The 20,657-nt window shown below is 41.2% G+C and overlaps 1 protein-coding gene across 4 annotated transcripts in view; it reads right to left on the bottom strand.

Annotated features, from left to right (window-relative positions):
- LOC141047549 (programmed cell death 1 ligand 1-like) overlaps positions 1-20,657 on the bottom strand; it is a 115,750-nt gene that overhangs the window by 79,949 nt on the left and 15,144 nt on the right. For all 4 annotated transcript variants that reach the window (XM_073542641.1, XM_073542640.1, XM_073542642.1 and 1 more), the window contains exons 2-4: positions 15,685-15,785; positions 10,897-11,259; positions 1,858-2,133 (exon numbers count right to left, since the gene is read on the bottom strand). In XM_073542641.1, the coding sequence (XP_073398742.1) occupies positions 1,858-2,133; positions 10,897-11,259; positions 15,685-15,739 (694 nt within the window). In that variant the 5' untranslated portion in view covers positions 15,740-15,785. The remainder of the gene's footprint in view (positions 1-1,857; positions 2,134-10,896; positions 11,260-15,684; positions 15,786-20,657) is intronic.

Raw genomic sequence — 20,657 nt, 5'->3', positions numbered from 1 at the left:
GCAAGTAAAAAAGTTTCAATACTTTAATTTATGGTACAAATAAGAACTATGTTTGTATACCCTGTAGAATTATATGTATCAATAGTTAATATTCACACATTTTCATTTTTATTTTGACAGATAAAGAAACTTTGGTGTTTGCACTTTTAAGTATGATCTCATGTGTTGTTCAACTTTCAGTAAACACATTACATAAAACTGTACTGCCATTAACATTTTATAGGAAATCACATACAATATTCTGTCTGGGGCTCATGACGCATGTTGTCAATATATCTACCTTATAACTGAAACTTGTGCAAAACAAGAATGCAAGAAATTAAAGGATTTTTGTGTTAGAACTTGATGTATAAATTGACTTGGCTTTCTTAGGTTTAACCCCTTAACCAGGCTCAGACTGGCCCACAGGGTAACAGGGGAATCTCCCGGTGGGCCGCTGTGCAGATTTGGACCCCCAATCCCACTCTATGGGCAGTACTTGGCATAATTCACTTGATTCATTCTGTACAGAAAAAAAAGCAGCATCATTCATTAACCAAACTACCCAGTGTATTATTATATAGAAATATAGCTAAGTTTGTGGACGAAACAGTGGTTTACCCCCACATATGGGGTATCAGCGCACTCAGGACAAATTGCACAATAACTTTTGGAGTCCAATTTCTCCTGTTACCCTTGGGAAAATAAAATAAATTGGACCTGAAATAAATTTTTTGTGAAAAAAGTTAAATGTTCATTTTTTTTAAACATTTCAAAAATACCTGTGAAGCACCTGAAGGGTTAATAAACTTCTTGAATGTGGTTTTGAGCACATTGAGAGGTGCAGTTTTTAGAATGGTTTTACTTTAGGGCATTTTCTATCATATAGACCCCTCAAAGTGGCCTCAAAATGTGATCTGCTCCGTAAAAATAAAATGGTGTTGTAAAAATGAGAAATCGCTGGTCAACTTTTAACCCTTATAACTTCCTAACAAAAAAAATGTTGGTTCCAAAATTGTGCTGATGTAAAGTAAACATGTGGGAAATGTAATTTATTAAGTATTTTGTGTGCCATATCTCTGTGATTTAAGGGCATGAAAGCTCAAAGTTGGAAAATTGCAAAATTTTCAAAATTTTCTCCAAATTTCCATTTTTTTCACAAATAAACGCAAGTTATAGCAAAGAAATTTTACCACTAACATGAAGTACAATATGTCTCGAGAAAACAATGTCAGAATCACCAGGATCCATGGAAGCGTTCCAGAGTTATTACCTCATAAAGGGACAGTGGTCAGAATTTGTAAACATTGGCCCATCATTAACGTGCAAACCACCCTTGGGAGTTAAGGGGTTAAGCATCATTTCAGGAATTAAGCAAAAGTCTCATCCTGCACAGCTGAAAAAAAGCCAAACCATGTGATGGTCAAAAAACGCCCACATTTAATGTATAAATCATCTGCTTACAAATAAGTTGTTTTTGACCCTTTCCCAGCAGGCAATGTCTTTTTCTCTTCAGTCAAAGCCAAAAGGAATCGTATATATATATATATATATATCTCTCTAGAAATTAGGCATAGCTATTCACCTAGACAAGAAGATATTAATTTTTGTTGCTCTTATACTTAAAATAAACCTTACACAGCCATGTTCACTGTGTGACTGGACTAGGACTGAACCCATGGCGGTACCGATTGTAATGGAAAATGCTATACAAGAAATATAAATTAACTTACCTTTCTAAATATATGAAAATTACATTATGTCCTCATGTACATATACTGTACTATATATTTGGTGAAAATGAGAAATCTTATATTACATGCATTGAATTGCTTTTTAGCATTTCCTATAGTAGATTAATATATTCCCAGAAAGTACCTGAATGTTCCAGGGAAGCTTCAGTCTTCTCATTAAGTGCTTGGTTCCAGAATACACAATGGTAGGAGTCAGACATGTTCACACCTTTGATAGTGCTTGTTATTTTATAAAAGCCATCTGTAGTCTGAGTGTGTGAAGTGTTTACTGGAGAACTTGCATTGACTCCATTTTTTTTCCAGTATACCTCTGCCTCAGGAAAACCTAATGACTCACATGTCAAAGATAATTTGTTGTCTTCTGATATATGGGAAAAAGTCACAATTGTACTGTAAGATGCTGTAATGAAAATAATTAAAAAAAGATCATGTTTAATGTACAGCAAATGCACATAGTTACAGAGTTAATAAGGTTGAAAAACACAGGTCCATCAGGAACAACTTCTCATGCTACTGTGTTAATCAAGATGTAAGCAAACTCCAAAATTCGTGCTATTTATGGAAAAAATCCTTCCTATTCCAAATATAGTAATTAAATACCATGGAATCACTGTCAACTTGAATGTCTGAAAAAAATGCACTTGACACTCCAAAATGTGGCTAGGATTAGATTTTTATTTTGGCAATCCAAGGATCGGAATGGAAACCTTCTTGAGCACCGATCCTCTCTACAGGAGTACGGTATACCTATCACTACTCTTGAATGCATGATCAGATCTTTACTGATATAGTCATCCATGTCACAATAATAAGTTGATGGCATTCAGGTAGACAAAATAATGTAAACAATAAAAGAATTGCAAATTCAAACAGAGGCCCCGACACTTCCAACCAATCCAAATGATAGGCCATCAATATTCTGATTCCTGGGAACCTCTTTAAATCCCTCCTCTTGTGGCCAATTTTAATTTCTGCATCTTCATTACTCTCTCCTTTTCTTCCAATACCTACAACATTTTGATTTTTGGTAGCCTTATATTTTAATGTGTGTGTATATATTACTGTGTAAGAGTTTGGACACATCTGGTTTTCTTTGTTCTTATTAAAGTGATATTTCAATTCAGAATGAAGACAATAAAGATACAAAGGCACAAGTATGGAAGCAAACCGGAATATGTATTAGACCTCAGATTCCTCTAAGTACCCCCCTTTTACACTGATGAACTGATGACAGCTTTACACACACTTGGCGCCCTAACAGCCACCTGGAATGGTTTTCCAATAGTTTTCAAGGAGCTTCTAATGATGCTCAGTACTTTTTGGCTGCTTGGCCTTCACTCTGTGGTGTAATTCATCTCAATTGGGTTGCAATTGATTGTTGAGGCAATGTCATCTGATGCAGCACTACATCCAATTATGGTCACATAGCCATTACATAGCCTGAAGGTGGGTTTTGGATCATTGTCCTTTTGAACAACAAATAATGGTACAACTAAATGCAAACCAGATGAAATGGCATTGTCTTTGCAGAATGCTTTAGTAGCCATGCTAAGTAAGCGTGAATTGAATTTGGAATAAATCACCATCTGTGTCACCAACAAAGCAAACCCACACCATCACACCTTCCCATTCATGCGTCACAGTGGTCACCACATGTGTAGAAACCATTCACTTACTTTTTTGGTGTCTCACAAAGACATGGTGGTTCATTCATTAGACAAGAGTACAGATTTCTACTGATCTAGTTCAGTCCTTGTTTTGCAGTCCTCAGTAGTGGCTTCTTTGCAGTATTTTGATCATAAACACCTGATTCTATTTGTCTCCTCTGGATAGTTGATAATAAAATGTCTGTACATCATATATGAGGTCTGTTATATGAAATTCTGTCAGCTTGCAGTTTAGGAGGCTAGTAACTCTAATGAACTTCTTCTCTGCAGCATAGGTAATTCTTTGCCTTTCTTTCCTTGGGTGTCCTTATAAGGGCCAGTTTCATTATAATAATTGGTTTTCATGACTGTACTTTGGGATAGTTTCAAGGTTCAAACAATTTTCCAGAATGACTGATCTTCATGTCTTAAAGTAATGATGTTCTCTTTACTTATTTTACTTTATTGGATCTTGCCATTTTCTGGCTTAGAGCAGTTGTGAAATAGAGCTCAGCAGTGTATGAATCTGTGTACAACATTGCTCCTGCAAAATACACCTGATGGTCACAAGCACTTTCTGAAGGCAAGTAATTCCACAAATGAACTCTTAACAAAGCATGCCTGTTAATTTAAAGCTATTCTAGGTAACTACTCAATGAAGCTGCTTGAGAGAATGCTGAGGGGGTAAAAGGCTGTCACCAGACTAAAAGTGGAGTACTTTGATAAATCCAAACTTTAACAAATAATATGGATTGTTTCATATGTTGCTTTACTACATTTCTATGGGAGGTGATGGTCAGTCTTTTGATATTGGTATTTTTGAGCACTTAGCCTGTGACTCAGTAGCTTAGGCTTCTGCCTATAATGTTGAAATTTTGGGTTCAAATACCAGGAAGACTCAAATAAAAATGATGATATTTGTATACATTGGCTCTCTGACTGAACACTCAACCCCTCAGCCTCAGGTGTTTTTAATTACAGCAGGATCCTATCTTTCCATAGAAATGTAGACTTTAGTCTAAGAGAGGATTCACATTAGGTAGATTCCCAGCAATGAGAATCGCCTTATCATGGCCGCCGGTTACACATGAATTGGCCAATTTGTGCACTAAGTATTCTCAATTTTTCATATTTTCTAGTGCAGTAATGCAATTCAAATTTCATATTTCATGTTTGCATGCTATAGCGCTGCAGAATGCTGCATTATTTGTTGGTTATATATGGAGATGGCTACTCTAAGTAAGCACCTGTTCACAACTGATTTCTGTTAGCAAGTGATGGTCAGTCTTTTGATATTTGTATACATTGGCTCTCTGACTGAGCACTCCACGCCTCAGCCTCAGGTGTTTTTAATTACAGCAGGATCCTATCTTCCCATACAGATGCAGATTTTATTCTAAGAGATGATTCACATTAGCTAGGTTCCCAGCAACGAGAGTGTTGGTTAAAAATTGGCATGGGCACATGTATTAACCTTTTTGCAATGAAGCTGCTAAAAATTTCTGGTGAAAGCAATTACCTTCATAAGTAACATGCCTCGTGAAAGGAAGTCCGCCTTTGTAATCTAAGTGTCACATGGTTTGTCAGTATATACACATCTTTTCATAAAGACCACAGAGACTGCAACACCATTAGGCAAGATGCACCACTATCCAAACAACACCATGAAGACCAAGGATCACCAAACACGTCAGGGACAAACATTTTGAGAAATACAAGTAAGGGTTGGGTTATAAAAAAAAATATCCCAAACTCTGAAGATCCCCGGAGCACCATCAAATCTATTTTCATCAGCAGGAAAGAACATGGTACCACACAAAACCTGCCTGAGAATGTCGCCCAGCAAAGCCCTCAACCTGGGCAAGGAGAGCATTAATCAGAGAGGCAGCACAGAGACCAAAGGTAACCCTGAAGTAGTTGCAGTTCCCAAGCAGAGACTGAAGTATCTGTCCATACGACCACAATAAGCCGTACACTCTATAGAGGTAGCCTTTATGGAACAGCGGGCAGAAAAAAGCCTTTGCTTACACACAAGAATTGTAAGGCCTATTTTGAGTTTGACAAAAGACATATGGGAGACTCCCGAAATGTATGGAGGAAGGTGCTGTGGTCAAATGAGACCTAAATTTAAATTTTTTGGTCAGCAAGGTAAACGCTATGTCTGGTGTCAAACCAACACAGCTTATCACCCCAAGACCACCATCTCCACAGTGAAACATGGCAGTGATGTTGGTAGCATCATGCTGTGGGAATGTTTTTCAGCAGCAGGGACAGGGAAAATGATCTGGGTCAAGGGGAAGAGGGATGGTGCGAAATTCAAGGATATTCGTGAGGAAAAATTGTTTCAGTCTGTCAGTGATTTGAGACTGGGACGGAGGTTCACCTTACAACAAGGCAATGATCCAAAGCATACTGCTAAAGCAACAGTCAAGTGGTGTAAGGGAAAACGTGCAAAGTTTTGGAGTGGCTAGTCAAAGCCCAGACCTTAATTCAATCGAGAATCTGTAGTCAGAATTGAAGATTGCTCTTCACCAGAGGAAACCATCTAACTTAAAGGAGCTGGAGCAGTTTTACCTTGAGGAATGGACAAAAATCCCAATGGCAAAATGTGGACAGCTCATAGAGACTTATCAAAAGTGACTTGCAGCTGTAATTGCTGCAAAATGAGGCTGTAAAAAGTACTGGCTTTAGGAGGAAGGAAAGTTATGCACACTGAACTTTTCAGTTTTATTGTCCCATCTGCTGTTTACTGCACAATAAAAAGAAAAACAAATGTTCACAGTTGTAGGCATGTTCTTTTCTTGAACTGATGCAAACCCACAGAAAAAACAGTGAGATTCAAGGTTACGAGGTAGCAAAACACAAAAAATGTCAAGAGGGTGATTACTTTCGCAAAACACTGTACACTTTCATAGCTTTTATTGCATTTCGGGGGGGAGGAGTGCGGCAACACAAAGACAGCAACTGTCATTTTGGGTTTTTTCAGGGGTTATTTTTTGCATTGTGTTTACCATATGGGTTAAATAATTTTATGGTTTGATAGATCAGCTTTTACAGGCATGGCAATATGAAGTATGTTTATTTTTCCTTTATTGTTTTTAATGTCTTTATTTGTAAAAAAGAAAGAGAAGTAAATAGAATGTTTATTTATTTTTACAATATGGTTACAAACTTTTTTGCTTACTTTTTACTTTGTTTTTCAAAATCTGATTGCTTGCTCTGTATACTGCAATTCCAGAGTATTGCAGTATATAGCAAAAACTACAGTCTCCTGTGAAGCACATCCTTCGGATGGGATTCACAGTACAACTGAATCGCATCCATGGGGGCTTTCTGGAAGCCTCTGGCTGCCATTGCAACCCATCATTGTCCAGCTAACATGCCAAATGAACAACATGGCAAGATCAGTCACCTAAACTGCCACTGTCAAAGACTAACAGTGGCATTTAAAGAAGGGTTAAATAACAGCAATTAAAACAAGCTTCAGTCTCCGCTGCTACAGGCAAAATAAAACAAACCACCTCTGCCAGGAATGGTGTATGTTCAGTGAATTGGCGTGCTCCATACACCTGCTTTTGGAATATGTTTGGTGCAACAACTCCATTCCGGTCTATGAGTGTTTAGTTGCTAGATTTGTATGCTGTTTGTAAAGTTAGAACAAAACAAAAAAACTCCCAGAGGCTCAAACAGGGAGAGCATGTGACTGTATTTCCTTTGTTTTTCTGTGTCTGTGTATGAGAGAAGCAGCCTGCTGTAGATGATGCACAGATAGATACACACAAACGATTTATTCCTGATTTATTAAGCTTATCATATATTGTTCCTGAATAAACAAGCTCTGTTGTCACACACTTGAAGAGTATCCTGAACAATCTGCTGCCAGTAGGTTATGGGCCCACAGTGACACAGAACTCCAGAGTAACACAACAGAAGCCCAGAGCAAAAGCAGAGCAACAGAGAAGACGTCCACTAGTTCTCAGTGCCAAGCCTCACTAACTAGAATTACCAGTCCTGGAAATTCAAGGTGTAGATGCAGCTCATAAGAGAAGGTACGTGGAAATATACTCAGGAACAAGTGCCTCATCCATTACCAGATGAATGGCTAGAGAAGGATCAGAAAGCACAAAGCACGATCTCCCTTAGTGTAGATGATAATCAGTGCATATATGCAAGTGTGCATCTGCAAAAGATATGTGGTATGAGTTACAGAAAGTGCATAAAAGATCAAATCTCAGCAATAAGCTTTATCTCATGAGAAAGCTGTATCAGTCTAAGCTAAGTAATGGACAGAATATGTAGGACTATAATAGAAACACCCTGGAGATTATGAAGTGTCTCCGGGATATTGGAGAAGAAATTAAAGATTTTCATGTTGCTGCACATCTATTAAGTGGTCTTCCAGAGAGTTATGACACACTTGTGACTGCTCTAGATGCACAGCCAGATGATGAGCTGACACTAGAGTATGTTTAAGTCAAACTTGTGGATGAATTCAAGAGAAAAAGGCAGCATGTAAGCAGCAGTAATGAATCCAGAGCAGAAACATCATTAAAGACACAGGATTTCCCTAAATATAAGAGCAATCTAAGAGAAATCAGTGAATGTTTGTCTGTAAAAAGCCTGGCAACCTTAAAGCAGACTGTAGAATTTGGAAAGCAAGAATTAGTCACCTTAAAAAGCGGAATAGTCATCGAAGGGTTAAAACAGCTGCAAAGGAAGATTCTGCATGTGTTGAAGCTGCATTTAATGCCAGTACAGGCCAATCTACAAAGCATATATGGTGTATAGATTCTGGTGCAAGCAGCCATATGACAAATAAGGATTTCTTCACTATCCTTAATGAAAGCAAGTCAGAAAAGGTCATTATATGACTTCAGAAGGAGTAGGAGACAGCTCCCTCCACTGTCCAGTTTCCTCAGCACTAAGCAGAAAGATCCCAATAAAGGATGTTCTCTATGTTTTCAGCCTTGAAAGCAATCTTTTCTCAGTAAAGAAGCTCAGGCAAAAGGGAATGTAGTTACTTTTAAAGATAACATCTGCATCATCTTAAAGAAGGGTCACGCTCTTGCAGAAGGAAAAATTCAAGATGAACTTTATCAGCTAAAATGCAAAGACAATGCTAGACAAGATCTACATAAGAACTGTATCCATGTATGGCACAGACATCTTGGGCACAGAGACCCAGAAGCAGTAAGGAAGCTAGCTCATCTTGCAAATGGTATTGAAATCAACCAGTGTAGTTAAATGATGAAGTGCACTAGCTGTCTTAAAGGGAAAATGTCCAGAAAATCCTTTCCTAAAATGAGCACCCCTAGATCTGCACAGCCACTGGATCTGATACATACAGATGTATGCGGTCCAATGATTGTTCAAACTCCTAGCAAGAGATATTTTTTCACATTTATTGATGACTACTTCAGATATACAGTTTCCTACCTGCTTCACAGTAAGGATGAAGTACCACAGAAACTTGAAGAATATCTTACTGTAATGTTTAAAAATTTTGAAGAATGCCAAAAGCCCTGCGTGCAGATAATGGAACCGAAGTGGTAAGGTGCAAACCATTTTGAAAAAAGGACGGAATCATGTTCCAGACTACCATTCCATACAACCCAGAACAAAATGGCATTGCAGAGAGAAAGAGTAGCACTCTCTGTGAAAGTGGAAGAAGTATGTTGTTTGATGCGAATCTAGCTACAACGTATTGGGGAGAAGCCATCATGACAGCATGCTATCTTCAAAACAGAGTGCCAGGTAAAGCCACAAATAAAACTCTATATGAGCTATGGAACTGCAAGAAGCCTAACCTGAAGCACCTCAGGATATTTGGAAGCAAAATGTTTATGTATGTTCCCAAAGAAAAACGTTCCATTTGGGAATCACATGCAACCAAGGAGTCCTGGTGGGCTATAGCAAAACTCAAAAGGGATACAGAATCCTGCTCCTAGAGCCAACACAGTAAGATGTTGTGATTGATGAAAACTCTGTATCGCTCAAATTCCATGAAGTTACACCAGTTATTCAACCTAAGAAGCAAGAACAAGGATCTCAATTACCAAACCCAGTTGCCGAAAAGGAAAACACTGAAGTGTGGATAAGCTCTGAAACCACCAAGGAAGACACACCACAACCAAGTCAACCTCTAGTCAGGAGATCAGAAAGGACAATCAAAGGTATCCCAGCTAGACGCCTTTCTTATATGGTCAGAACACTTCCTGAACCAGAGCCACAGTCATGACAAGAGATGCAAAAACTGCCTGTCCATGAGAAACAGAAGTGGATAAATGCTGCTAATGAGGAGATGGAGTCCCTTCACCAACTCCAGACATGGGAGCTTACTAAACTACCACAAGGAAAAAGAGCTATCGGATGTAAGTGGGTCTTCAAAAACAAATATGACTCAGAAGGTAAAGTTCAATGGTTTAAGGCAAGATTGGTCGCAAAAGTATGGTGAAGATTATGATGCTACCCAGCAATGAGAGTTACAGACAAGCAGTGGGGGCGCTTCTGTACATAGCAACCACAACTCGTTCGGATATCACGGCCACAGTTGGAATTCTCTGCCGACGTGTAAGCAAGCCATGCCAAAGAGACTGCAATGCAATTAAGAGAATTCTTCAATGTCTTAAAGACACTCAAAGGCTAAATCTTAAGATATCTACATCAGGAGATCTCACTCTCAGAGGTTATGTGGATGCAGATTGGGCTGGAGATTCAAGTGATCGGAAATCAACAAGTGGTTACTTGTTCAAGTTAGGAGAAAATTCAATTTCTTGGTCCAGCAGAAAACAAGTGTCAGTCGCATTATCGTCTACAGAAGCAGAATATATGTCTGCTGCTTATGCAAGTCAAGAAGTAATTAGGTTGAAACAACTTTTGGAAGATTTCGGCGAGCCATTAGCTCTACCAACTGTTATCTATGAGGACAACCAAGGATGCATTAAACTTGCCAGCAGTGAGAAGAGTAGTACAAGGACTAAGCACATTGATGTAAAACATCCACTTACATGACTCAGTGAAACATGGTGTACTCGAGTTTGTTTATTGCGAGGCTGACAAGATGATAGCTGATGGTAAGACAAAGCCAGTATCAAGAGCCAAGTTTGTGGACTTCAGAACCGCAATGGGACTAACAGGATAAGTACTTGTTGAGTGGGGGTGTTGGAATATGTTTGGTGCAACAACTCCATTCCTGTCTATGAGTGGTTAGTTGCTAGATTCGTATGCTAATTGTAAAGTTAGAACATAATAAAACTCCCAGAGGCTCACACAATGATAGCATGTGTCTGTATTTCCTGTTTTTCCTGTGAGTATGAGAGAAGCAGCCTGCTGTAGAGACACACATCTGCTGCCAACACCTGATCTCAGCTTGTGAGGTATACATATGTCACACGTCAAGAATTAATATTTGTATATTTACAAGACTTTGCAAGGTTTCTGAGGATTAGTGAGAGGGCAAACAAACGATTGTTCAGACATCAGCTATCTAAGCTGTACGACCAGATTTACAAACTAACCTTGGACATTAAGCATGATGGACTTGAAATCAGATCCAGCAAGATGCAAAACACACAAATATTTTCCTGCATCAGTGAGTTTCACTTCTTCAATTTTCAGAATAGCCATCCCATTTTTTAGCTTTTGGATCATCAAACTTGCTCTTCCTTTATACATATTATCCTGACTTAAAATATCTTCTCTTCCTTTGTTAAACATTGTTACTTGACTTGGTATATGGGTCTGTGGTGGTACATGTTGCCAGGAAACTGTAAGTTTGCTAAGGTCATCCTGCTCCGTAACTGGAAATTTGCATACCATTTGTACCGTGTCCCCATATCTCGCAGTGTAAGTTGATTGTGGAGCAGTCACTACAAATAATGCTATATTGGAAAAAACAAACAAACATATCATTATGGCCATAGTATTTAGCAGTGGTTACATTGCTTTGAAAAGAATCTACAAGACATAACCAACATCACAGAGCAGGGACTAGGTTTTATTAAAAACAAGAAAAATACAGCCATAGTTACCAATACCTGGTCAGTAGTGATGAGCAAACTTGCTCGGATAACATCTTTGCGTGTTACCCGAGTATCTTGGGCTTGCTCGTATATTATATTCGTGTCCCCGTGGCTGCATGAATTGCGGCTGTTAGCCGGAACACATGTGGGGATTCCATAGGAAACAGGCAATCCTTGTATATGTTGAGGCTGTCTAACATCTGCAAATAATGCATCCTCGGGGAATCAAACATAATACCCAAGCACACCGAAGATACTCGGATAACACATTATCCAAGTATGTTCGCGCATCACTACTGGTCTTATTACTAATGCACTAGAGGATACAGGAGACCGACAAGAGAACAGAAGGTGAGAGTGTAAGGAGGTGGCGGGGACCCTCATGTACCTTCTCTCTCCTGAACACTGTTCGCACAATTACATGCGGCACCTCATTGTTAGTAATATGTTGTGAAATGTTTATGTATTGTGATGTCATGTATTTGCCATATATTGTGTATATTTTTAGGATTAGGGATATAAGTTAGCATAGAGTAATAGTGGGGATAGAACAGAGGGGGGCACATTAGAGATAGAGACTAGGATAGATAATGGTATTAGTTTAGGCAAGTAGTTAAGTAGATGGGAGGGGCACAGAGCAGAGCAGCACAGAACAGGGAGATATAGGAAAGGGACTTCTTGTTTAGAATCCAAAGCCCGGGCAGTCTGCCCAAGGGCAGGACACATACAGTAAGACAGTTACAGGCTGTGGGAGTAAATCTGCGGATGGCAGTAAGGGACCCTAGGCTGAAGAATAGTGCAGTCGGGCATCAGCTCAACAGGATCATCCCCAGGAAAGACAAGGGGCTGACAAGGAGCTGGTGATGCTGAAGGTACAGATAGGACTTGAACTGTCCAGAGATGCTGCCCGGATGGCAGAGGAAAGGAACGCACAGACAAGACATAGTCTGGCTAGAGGTATGGCTGTGAACGCCGAGAGTAAAGAGAGAGAAATGACAGAGGTACTAGAGTCTGCCCGGAGGGCACGGAAAGAACAGGAAACATTGTCCTGTGTGAACTCTGCTGCAGATGTGATGGATGCCTTGCTGTTTAGTAAAGTTCAACTGTTGGAAGAGAACTGTGACTTTGTGGTGTTTCATGGAATTTGGGAGTCAGAAGCTGGAGTGACAGAGACTGAGGGAATCCCAGCAGCAGAAGAGAGCACTCCACTGCACCCATCTCTCCATGTGCAAGGTGTCGGAGTGCTCACTGATTGTGACTTAGTGAACTCACCCATGACTACCACCCCATGCCCCCTTGTTACAGCAGCACAGGTGCCAACTACTAATGAGCAAACACCTACCATCCATTGTATTTTGCACCTGTGCTGCCTCCACCTTCATCCTGGGGGTCTACTAAATCCTGCAGTTATTGGTAAATATGGCTATCCTATTGTATTAATTTATTTTTATCTTTTTGCTTTTCATTTTCAGTGTAGGAATTTGCAAGAAAAAGAGGATTCTTAATAAAAGAAAATCAATTATGACCTCATGCATTTGTTCATCTTTGCAGGATGCAATCAAGCCCTGTAGTATTGGCTTGGGGAAATGGGGTGTCTGTAATGCTGAACTTAGAGTGCTGGGTAGCCCGCCTGATCTCATTGTATAGGCGTGACCAACAGTCTGTAAGCCGGCATGGTGCACTACACGTATATGAGGATAGAGCATCAATGTAAAATTAGTGGACGTCTTTACATTTTAGAATAGGCAGAAACAAAACAGTTGTGCAGCAGAATGTTTCCACAAATGGAGGGGTTATGATTAATCAATTTAGAAATGCACACGTAATGTTAGCAGTTATGGAAAACATATGGAGGTTTCTCTATAGCAGCCTCATTTCTTATTTCTTCACAGCCACAATACCGGACGACCAGCGCGGTGAAGATCACACTTTTATGGCAATTCTTACTGATGTCATAATAAACAATTTGTGAAAAACCCTTATGCCTTCAGCCCACATATATTCTTATGTAAGAAATGTTGTCAGGCATTTGTGATATTGTGTACAAAAACACTGAATGTTTTTTTATAGGTTAGTCATAAAGAGAAAGAGCAGAATATTCACAGATAATTTTCCACTGAAAACATCATGTGAAATAGAAACCTAGGAAAGTGTTCGTACCTCTGCCCCGGACATGAAATGTGTTTGCTCATTAAAATAACTAAAGCAAAAAAAAAAAACTAGGACTATGAGTTTTTGACCATTTTTTATAAACACATTTAAAAGGAACCTGTCATGTCAAAAAACACTATTAACCTGCAGATATGGGGTTAATAGCGTTCTAAAGCCATGCGGCTGTAGTCATAGAGGCGCGGCTTCAGTCATCGCTCACTACATACTGTAGGTGGCTGTGTAAGGAGGAAGACCAAGCTGCAGGTGCTTGCATCATGCTGGGTCCAGAACTGCTGAGGCTGCGTCCCATGTTGCCTGGGGGGCAAGAATAGGGGACAGGACAGGCCCAATGACTCAGGAAGACGGGGTGTGGCTAAGCCAGGCAGTGAGGAGAAAGCGCATGAAGAGTCATTTCCCCGCCGGCAGTGAGAGCGGAGGTAGGTGTGCAGCGCGCTCCGCAGCGAGAGAGGCAGCGCAGAGCCGTGCTCCAGCAGAACTTCAGCGGGCGCTCCAGTGAGACAGTGTGTGAGCAGAGTGCTGTGTGCCCTGCTGTGCAGAGTGCGGTGCTCAGGCGGAGGAGCGGGGGCCCGGTGCAGGATCCTGAGATGTTCTCCCCAGGACTGATAAACGCGCAGCAGCAGCACCCGTGTTAGTCAGAGTACTCCGAGCGAGAGTTGGTTGGGAAAAGCTCCCGGCCGCAGAGCACACATCTGGGACAGCTGTGTCAGAGACTTACTGCGTGAGAGATTTACTGGTATCGGTGGACGAGCAGAGCAACCCAAACCGAGCAGAGCCGTGCAGAGCAGCCATTCAGGTGACAGCAGCTGCTCAGAGAGAGAAACGTGCGCTCCGTGACTGTGAATACAGTGCACATGTTGCATAGAGAAAGCCGAGTACTGGACAGACATTTGCATCCTACCTTGACAGGTGACACTAGTCAGTCCACGTTGGACCCTGTTTGCTTTGGCCGCACCAACTTATGGACTAGGGGCTCAGCGGAAAGTGCCGGAGACCGACCGCTGCCGCCAGAAGACAGACTGTTGTTTGCAGGACCCCACTGTAACAGCACCACACCAGCCATTGTTGGCGCCCCTGCTTTCAAAGCTTCAGTTGTGTACTGGGAAGCCTCTGACACAATAAGGGATTATCTTGTTTATTGCTCATTAACTTTGCCTGTTGCTTGGCATTGAACTGTTTAACCCTCATTTAACCATTTATCTCCATGCGAGGAGTTAACCCCCTGTTAAATTAAAACTGTTAAATTTGTTAATCCTTGCTCTTCCTTTCTGTCTGTCACTGCATCCCGCAACCTGCTTACAGCTGTAACTTTGTCTTACACTGACTTACAGCTGGTTCTTACAGGCTGTCAGTCTGTGCCAGGGCATGGTTACAGCCACCACTCACAATGTACTAAGTGCACCGGCCATACCTCTAAGACTGAAAACCATAGGCTACCGGTAGGTATAAAGTTTATTTTCCCTTGGCAGTCGGGCTGTCAGTGCGCTGGCCGCACGACTTTAAAACTCTAACCTGCAGATATGGTGTTAAACAGCAGGTTAATAAAGAAGCACTCCTCCTCCCATCAAAGTTTTCATCCTTTTAATATATTGCAGTCATCATATTATATAACTCTGTGTACTTACAATTGCTCATTTTACCTTTCTACCCAGCTAATTTGTCTCTTTTCCATTAGGTCTCTGACATCACATGATTAATAACTGATGAGCTGAATCCTTCTAAGCTCTATGTAGAAACAGGAGGTAAATTTTCCCTTTTTGAGTCATGAGTCACTGCAAAAGTCCTTGGTGGGGGTGAGGAGGGAGCAGCTGTTTAAGGAGGTGGAAGAGGTGAAGAGGGGAATGATAAATTCAAGGACAATAGACTTTTTGTTTCCTCACAGAGCAAAGAAAAGAGAAGAAATTACTAGGCAGAAAGGCAAAATGAGCAATTGTAAGTACACAGTGCTATATAATATGATGATTGCAATATATTAAAAGGATAAAAACTTTGATGGGAGGAGTGCTTCTTTAGAAGCATTTTCAGACATGACAGGTTCCCTTTAAATGCAAAAAAAAAATTATCACGATGAAATTTGATGGAACAATGATGTTATATGTTTAAAAGTTCACTTACCTAAAACTGATTGAAAAATCAAAATAATCAGGAGGAAAAGCTTAATAAACAGCATGGTTTATCTCGACCAACAAGCCTCAGTAGACACATACAGCTTCAATCTGTTAAAATAAGTAGGAAAAAACTAAAGTAGAGTTTACGCACATAAAAGTTTTCTTTAATTTGTTTTTGCATTGTGATTATAGCGGACATTTACTGCACCACATTTATCAAAATGGAGCATACAGTTCATGAATTATGTGCAAAGTAAAAAATTGGCATTTTTTTCATGTCGTGTCAGTAACCACTTTTCCGACTTTTTGAAATGGAACTTTTTCTCGAAGTGCATAAAATCACGCAATGGGGTTACTGGAGTGCAGTTGCACCAAATTATTATGACTTTTTAAAAAGTCGTAAATAACACAAGTATGCAAAAATTGGGTTTGTGAATTTTTTTCATATCCAATGATTCATTCTTATGTTTTCTTAAGCCCTGATTTAAAAGAACAGTGATATTACATACAAGCGAGATGAAGAAGAAAAATCTTTACTGTAGCCAAAAATGTACACAATATTATATATAAAAATTTATTGAACATTCATTCTGCAACTTTATTGGAAATTGACTATTGCGCCCTATCCTTTTCTCTTCAATGCTTTTGTTGATACCTAGTCTCCTATAGAAGGCCTGCAGATCTTCTCTGTGCAGCATCCAGCAGTAGTCCCCCATCGTGTTCACATTCCATCTACCTTGATAGCATTGTTCCATCTACTTGATATCCTGATTAACTTTTTCTCCTTGCCCTTCGCTAACAGCGCCAGCGTTTTCAGGAAAGTAGTCTAATTGGGAATATAAATGGGAATGGGAATGTAAAACATGTAACTTCAAACTCATCACACAATCCAAGGCTTTGAAAGGTTTCAGCACGAAACTTAAATTTTAGATCTTTGTGCTTACCTAGAAATTTCTCCATGATTTCTTTAAAAGAATCCGAAGTCTTTTTCTCAACAGCTTTCATTTTTGTTTTGAACATGTTGCCCTTCATGAGTTTCCGAATAACCGGATCCATAAAAATGCCTTCCTTCAGTTTTGCTTTGGACGGTGCCTTGAACTTGGTATACATGTACATAAAAGTCTCTCCATCTTTCACAAACTGCTAGATTAGTCCAAGTTTAATGTGGAGCGGTGGCAGGAGACGTTTAGTGAGGTCAACTAAACTTTTAGTAATTGAATGTTAAAAAATTAAAACCCAATGGTAGTAGTCCAAGTGACAAAGGACAAAAAAGTGCAATAGTCTTTTTTAATATAAAGTTCCAATGTGTTAGAAAGTGCCAATAAGAGAGGATGAAAGCAGTATACTGACCAGTAAGAGGCCCCGCAGCTGCCCGCACCTGCCCGACGCACGTTTCGCCTGAGCTTCTCCCTTGTCAAATAATAATAATTTGATTAAATTGTCCTTTTTTCCTCAAAATGTTTTATGGTTTCACATACGTCTTGCATTGGTGGCCTAACAGCGTGCATTGTTTATGCTTGAAAGTTGGAAGCAAAGCTTAATTTAAGTTCCTGAAAAACGCAGCAAAAACAAGCAAGAAAAGCAACAAAAAAAAAGCAGCCAAATCTGCAGATACTGGGTTAACCTACACGTTAACAGCCTTCTGAACCTGCCTGGCGCTAGCAATTAGATCCCCCTGCAAGGAGGAGATTAACTTTATGACTCCCAGCAGTGTTCTGGTTTCAGTCATGGGGTGGTGGGGCAGCACTAGCATGGTTTCAGTCACCACTCTGTGCATAGAGAGCGGTGGCTGTAATCGCATCCCCATCACTGACTTACAGCCGCCTCTAATGCTGAGCTGCTGTCAGTGATGGGGGTGCAATTACAGCTGCCACTTTCTATACACAGAGATGTGACTGAACCTGCGTCAGCACCATCCCCTTGACTGAAACCCAAAAGCTGCCAGGAGAATTAAAGTTAATTTCCTCCTCACCGGGAGTCTAAGTGACAGAGCCGGGCTGTCATGGTTAGGACATCATAGTTAATGTCCTGTTCTCACAGGGTTAACTTTTGCCGGCCTCTCTTTGGATCTGGGAGGGGTATTTATACTCACTCCAGACTAGGATTCCCTGTCAGCTATACTGTTATTCTGGCTGTGTGTCTGACCCCCCTGGTGTGCGTGGATACTGCATTGCTTGCTTGATTCCCGTGTATGACCCGGTCTGTTCCCTCACTCTGAACTCAGTCTCTCGTTTTGGTACTATTGTCTTCTCCGGTTCTGACCGCCTGGCTTGGCTATTGTTACTTCGTTACAGTTTGTCCCTATTGTACCGTCTATTGCCCGTTCTGGTTTTCTGATCTATTGCTACGTCCTGACTATTTGCTCTGTCTAACCCTTTGGTACTGTCCTGCTATCTCGTGCTTTGACCCCGGCTTGATCTGGTTTCTGTCTCTGTCTGTGCCCCTTGGTAACTTGTCCCGTAGTTACCTTTCTAGGAGTTTCCCTGCAGCTCCTAGCTCTGTGAAGCTTAGGTCACGCCCCCAGCAGTCACGTGCTTCAGGTCCTGATAGTCTGAAGCACGCATCGTCACCGCTGCTGCCCCGCTCCACAGGTATCTTTGAGCACTGTTTTTGTACTCAGGACATGCGCACTGGCTCAGTGAGCAAGTGCAGTGCGGTGTTCCTGACACGGGCAAGTTCAGAACTCTATTAACCTGCAGATTAACCCCATATCTGCAGGTTAATAGTGTGTTTTCATGTGACAAGCTCCCTTTAAAGGGTTTTATATGTTGGTGATAATGTGTTCCTTTATATCTATATAAATATATATTATATATATATATATATATATATAAACGCCTTATCGTGTCTGCCTGTAACCGAAATCGCGGGCTGCTGATTGGTCGCGGCCGCCAGGCCGCAACCAATCAGCGACAGGTGCAGGCCTTAATCTATAAAAAAGAGAATTAAAATAAAAAAAAGTTATTCTCACCTCCCGATGGCCTCCTCTCTTCTTTCCACGCGCCCGGCCTCGCGTTCCCAGTAATGCTTTGCGGCTTAGACCGCTGATGACGTCACTCTCGCGAGAGCGAGAAAGAAGACCGACGTCATCAGCGGTCTAAGCCGTAAAGCATTACTGGGAGCGCGAGGCCGGGCGCGTGGAAAGAAGACGGGAGGCCGTCGGAAGGTGAGAATAACTTTTTTTTATTTTTTAATATTACTTTTGTACAGGGCCGCGGCAGTGATTGGTCACAGCTACAGGGCCGCGTTGCTGATTGGTCGCGGCTACACGGAAAGGGGGGTGAGGGGACCATGCACACCAGGAAAGGGGGGTGAGGGGACCATGCATACCAGGAAAGGGGAGTGAGGGGACCATGCATACCAGGAAAGGGGGGTGAGGGAACCATGCATACCAGGAAAGGGGGGTGAGGGAACCATGCATACCAGGAAAGGGGGGTGAGGGAACCATGCATACCAGGATTGGGGGGTGAGGGAACCATGCATACCAGGATTGGGGGGTGAGGGGACCATGCATACCAGGATTGGGGGGGTGAGGGGACCATACATACCAGGATTGGGGGGTGAGGGGAGCATGCATACCAGGATTGGGGGGTGAGGGGAGCATGCATACCAGGATTGGGGGGTGAGGGGACCATGCATACCAGGATTGGGGGGTGAGGGGACCATGCATACCAGGATTGGGGGGTGAGGGGACCATGCATACCCCGAAAGGGGAGTAAGAAGACCATGCATACCAGGAAAGAGGTGAGAGGACCATGCATACCAGGATTGGGGGGTGAGAGGACCATGCATTCCAGGACTGGGGGGTCAGGGGACCATGCATACCAGGATAGGGGGTTGAGGGGTACCATGCATATCAGGATAGGGGGTTGAGGGGTACCATGCATATCAGGATTGGGGGTGAGAGAACCATACATATCAGGATTGGGGGTGAGAGAACCATACATCAGGATTGGGGGGTGCATTATTGCATTATTATTAAATCTTCAAAAATAAACTGCATATATATTCTAGAATACCCGATGCGTTAGAATCGGGCCACCATCTAGTATAAGATATAGTGGTCCTTGGTGGTTGAGCATCTATTCACTCAATGATAGCAAAAAGATGCAATAACACACAGATGTCAGAAATTTGACATACAGAGAGGCAATAAGCTTAATGGTTACACAACCTTACATGAAGCAACAAGCTAGATGGTTTCAACATTCTCAGGAGGAGCAAGTGATTGACCTGAACAGAATGTGAAAATGTAGTTGGTATAGGGGGGCTGACACTTGGTATATTACCGACATGCTGGCAATTCCCTAGGCAGCAACTGTGGTGCTAATAAAAATATGGATATCTTATAGCCTACATATTGTAATAATATTGATTAGTCCATATTGAAATTAACCTGTAATGTCAGCATTAGAAGGCCACATATTCAGTACCAGAGTTCATGAGGTCAGACCTGCAATGGCTATTGAAATGCAGTCTGTGTGCTGAGTATACTGAAAGACAATGCTTGTTGAAACAGTATGTTTAATCTGGATTACTGGAAAGAATTAACCTTTGTGTACGCTGTTGACTTACTTGAATTTTAAGATCAGTGAATGGTGCAGTATATTGACAAGATATCATCTGATATTTGTGTCATATGGGTGTTAAAAAGTGGACTAGGCATATAGACAGTTGCACATTATTATACATAAGGTCATAGAAATATGGATGGAGGAGCCTAATGAATATAGTTGGCAATCTGAAACCCATTATAGTATATTCAATCTTAGAGATCTCTTTAACTGTAGTCTGAAATATATATATTTTGTGCTAGGGCTCTAGTCTTAAGGGGGTTTTACACTAAGCAATATCGCTAGCAATATCGCTAAAACGTCACTGGTTTTGTGACGTTATAGCGATATTGCTAGCGATATCGCTATGTGTGATACTTACCAACGACCGGCTCCCCCGCTGTCCATCGCTGATCGCGCGAGAATG

Source organism: Dendrobates tinctorius, unplaced genomic scaffold (genome assembly GCF_039654945.1).
Source record: "Dendrobates tinctorius isolate UK_male_01 unplaced genomic scaffold, ASM3965494v1 ptg000128l, whole genome shotgun sequence".
Taxonomy (NCBI): Eukaryota; Metazoa; Chordata; class Amphibia; order Anura; family Dendrobatidae; genus Dendrobates; species Dendrobates tinctorius.
This window is presented reverse-complemented; position numbering and strand designations above follow the sequence as displayed.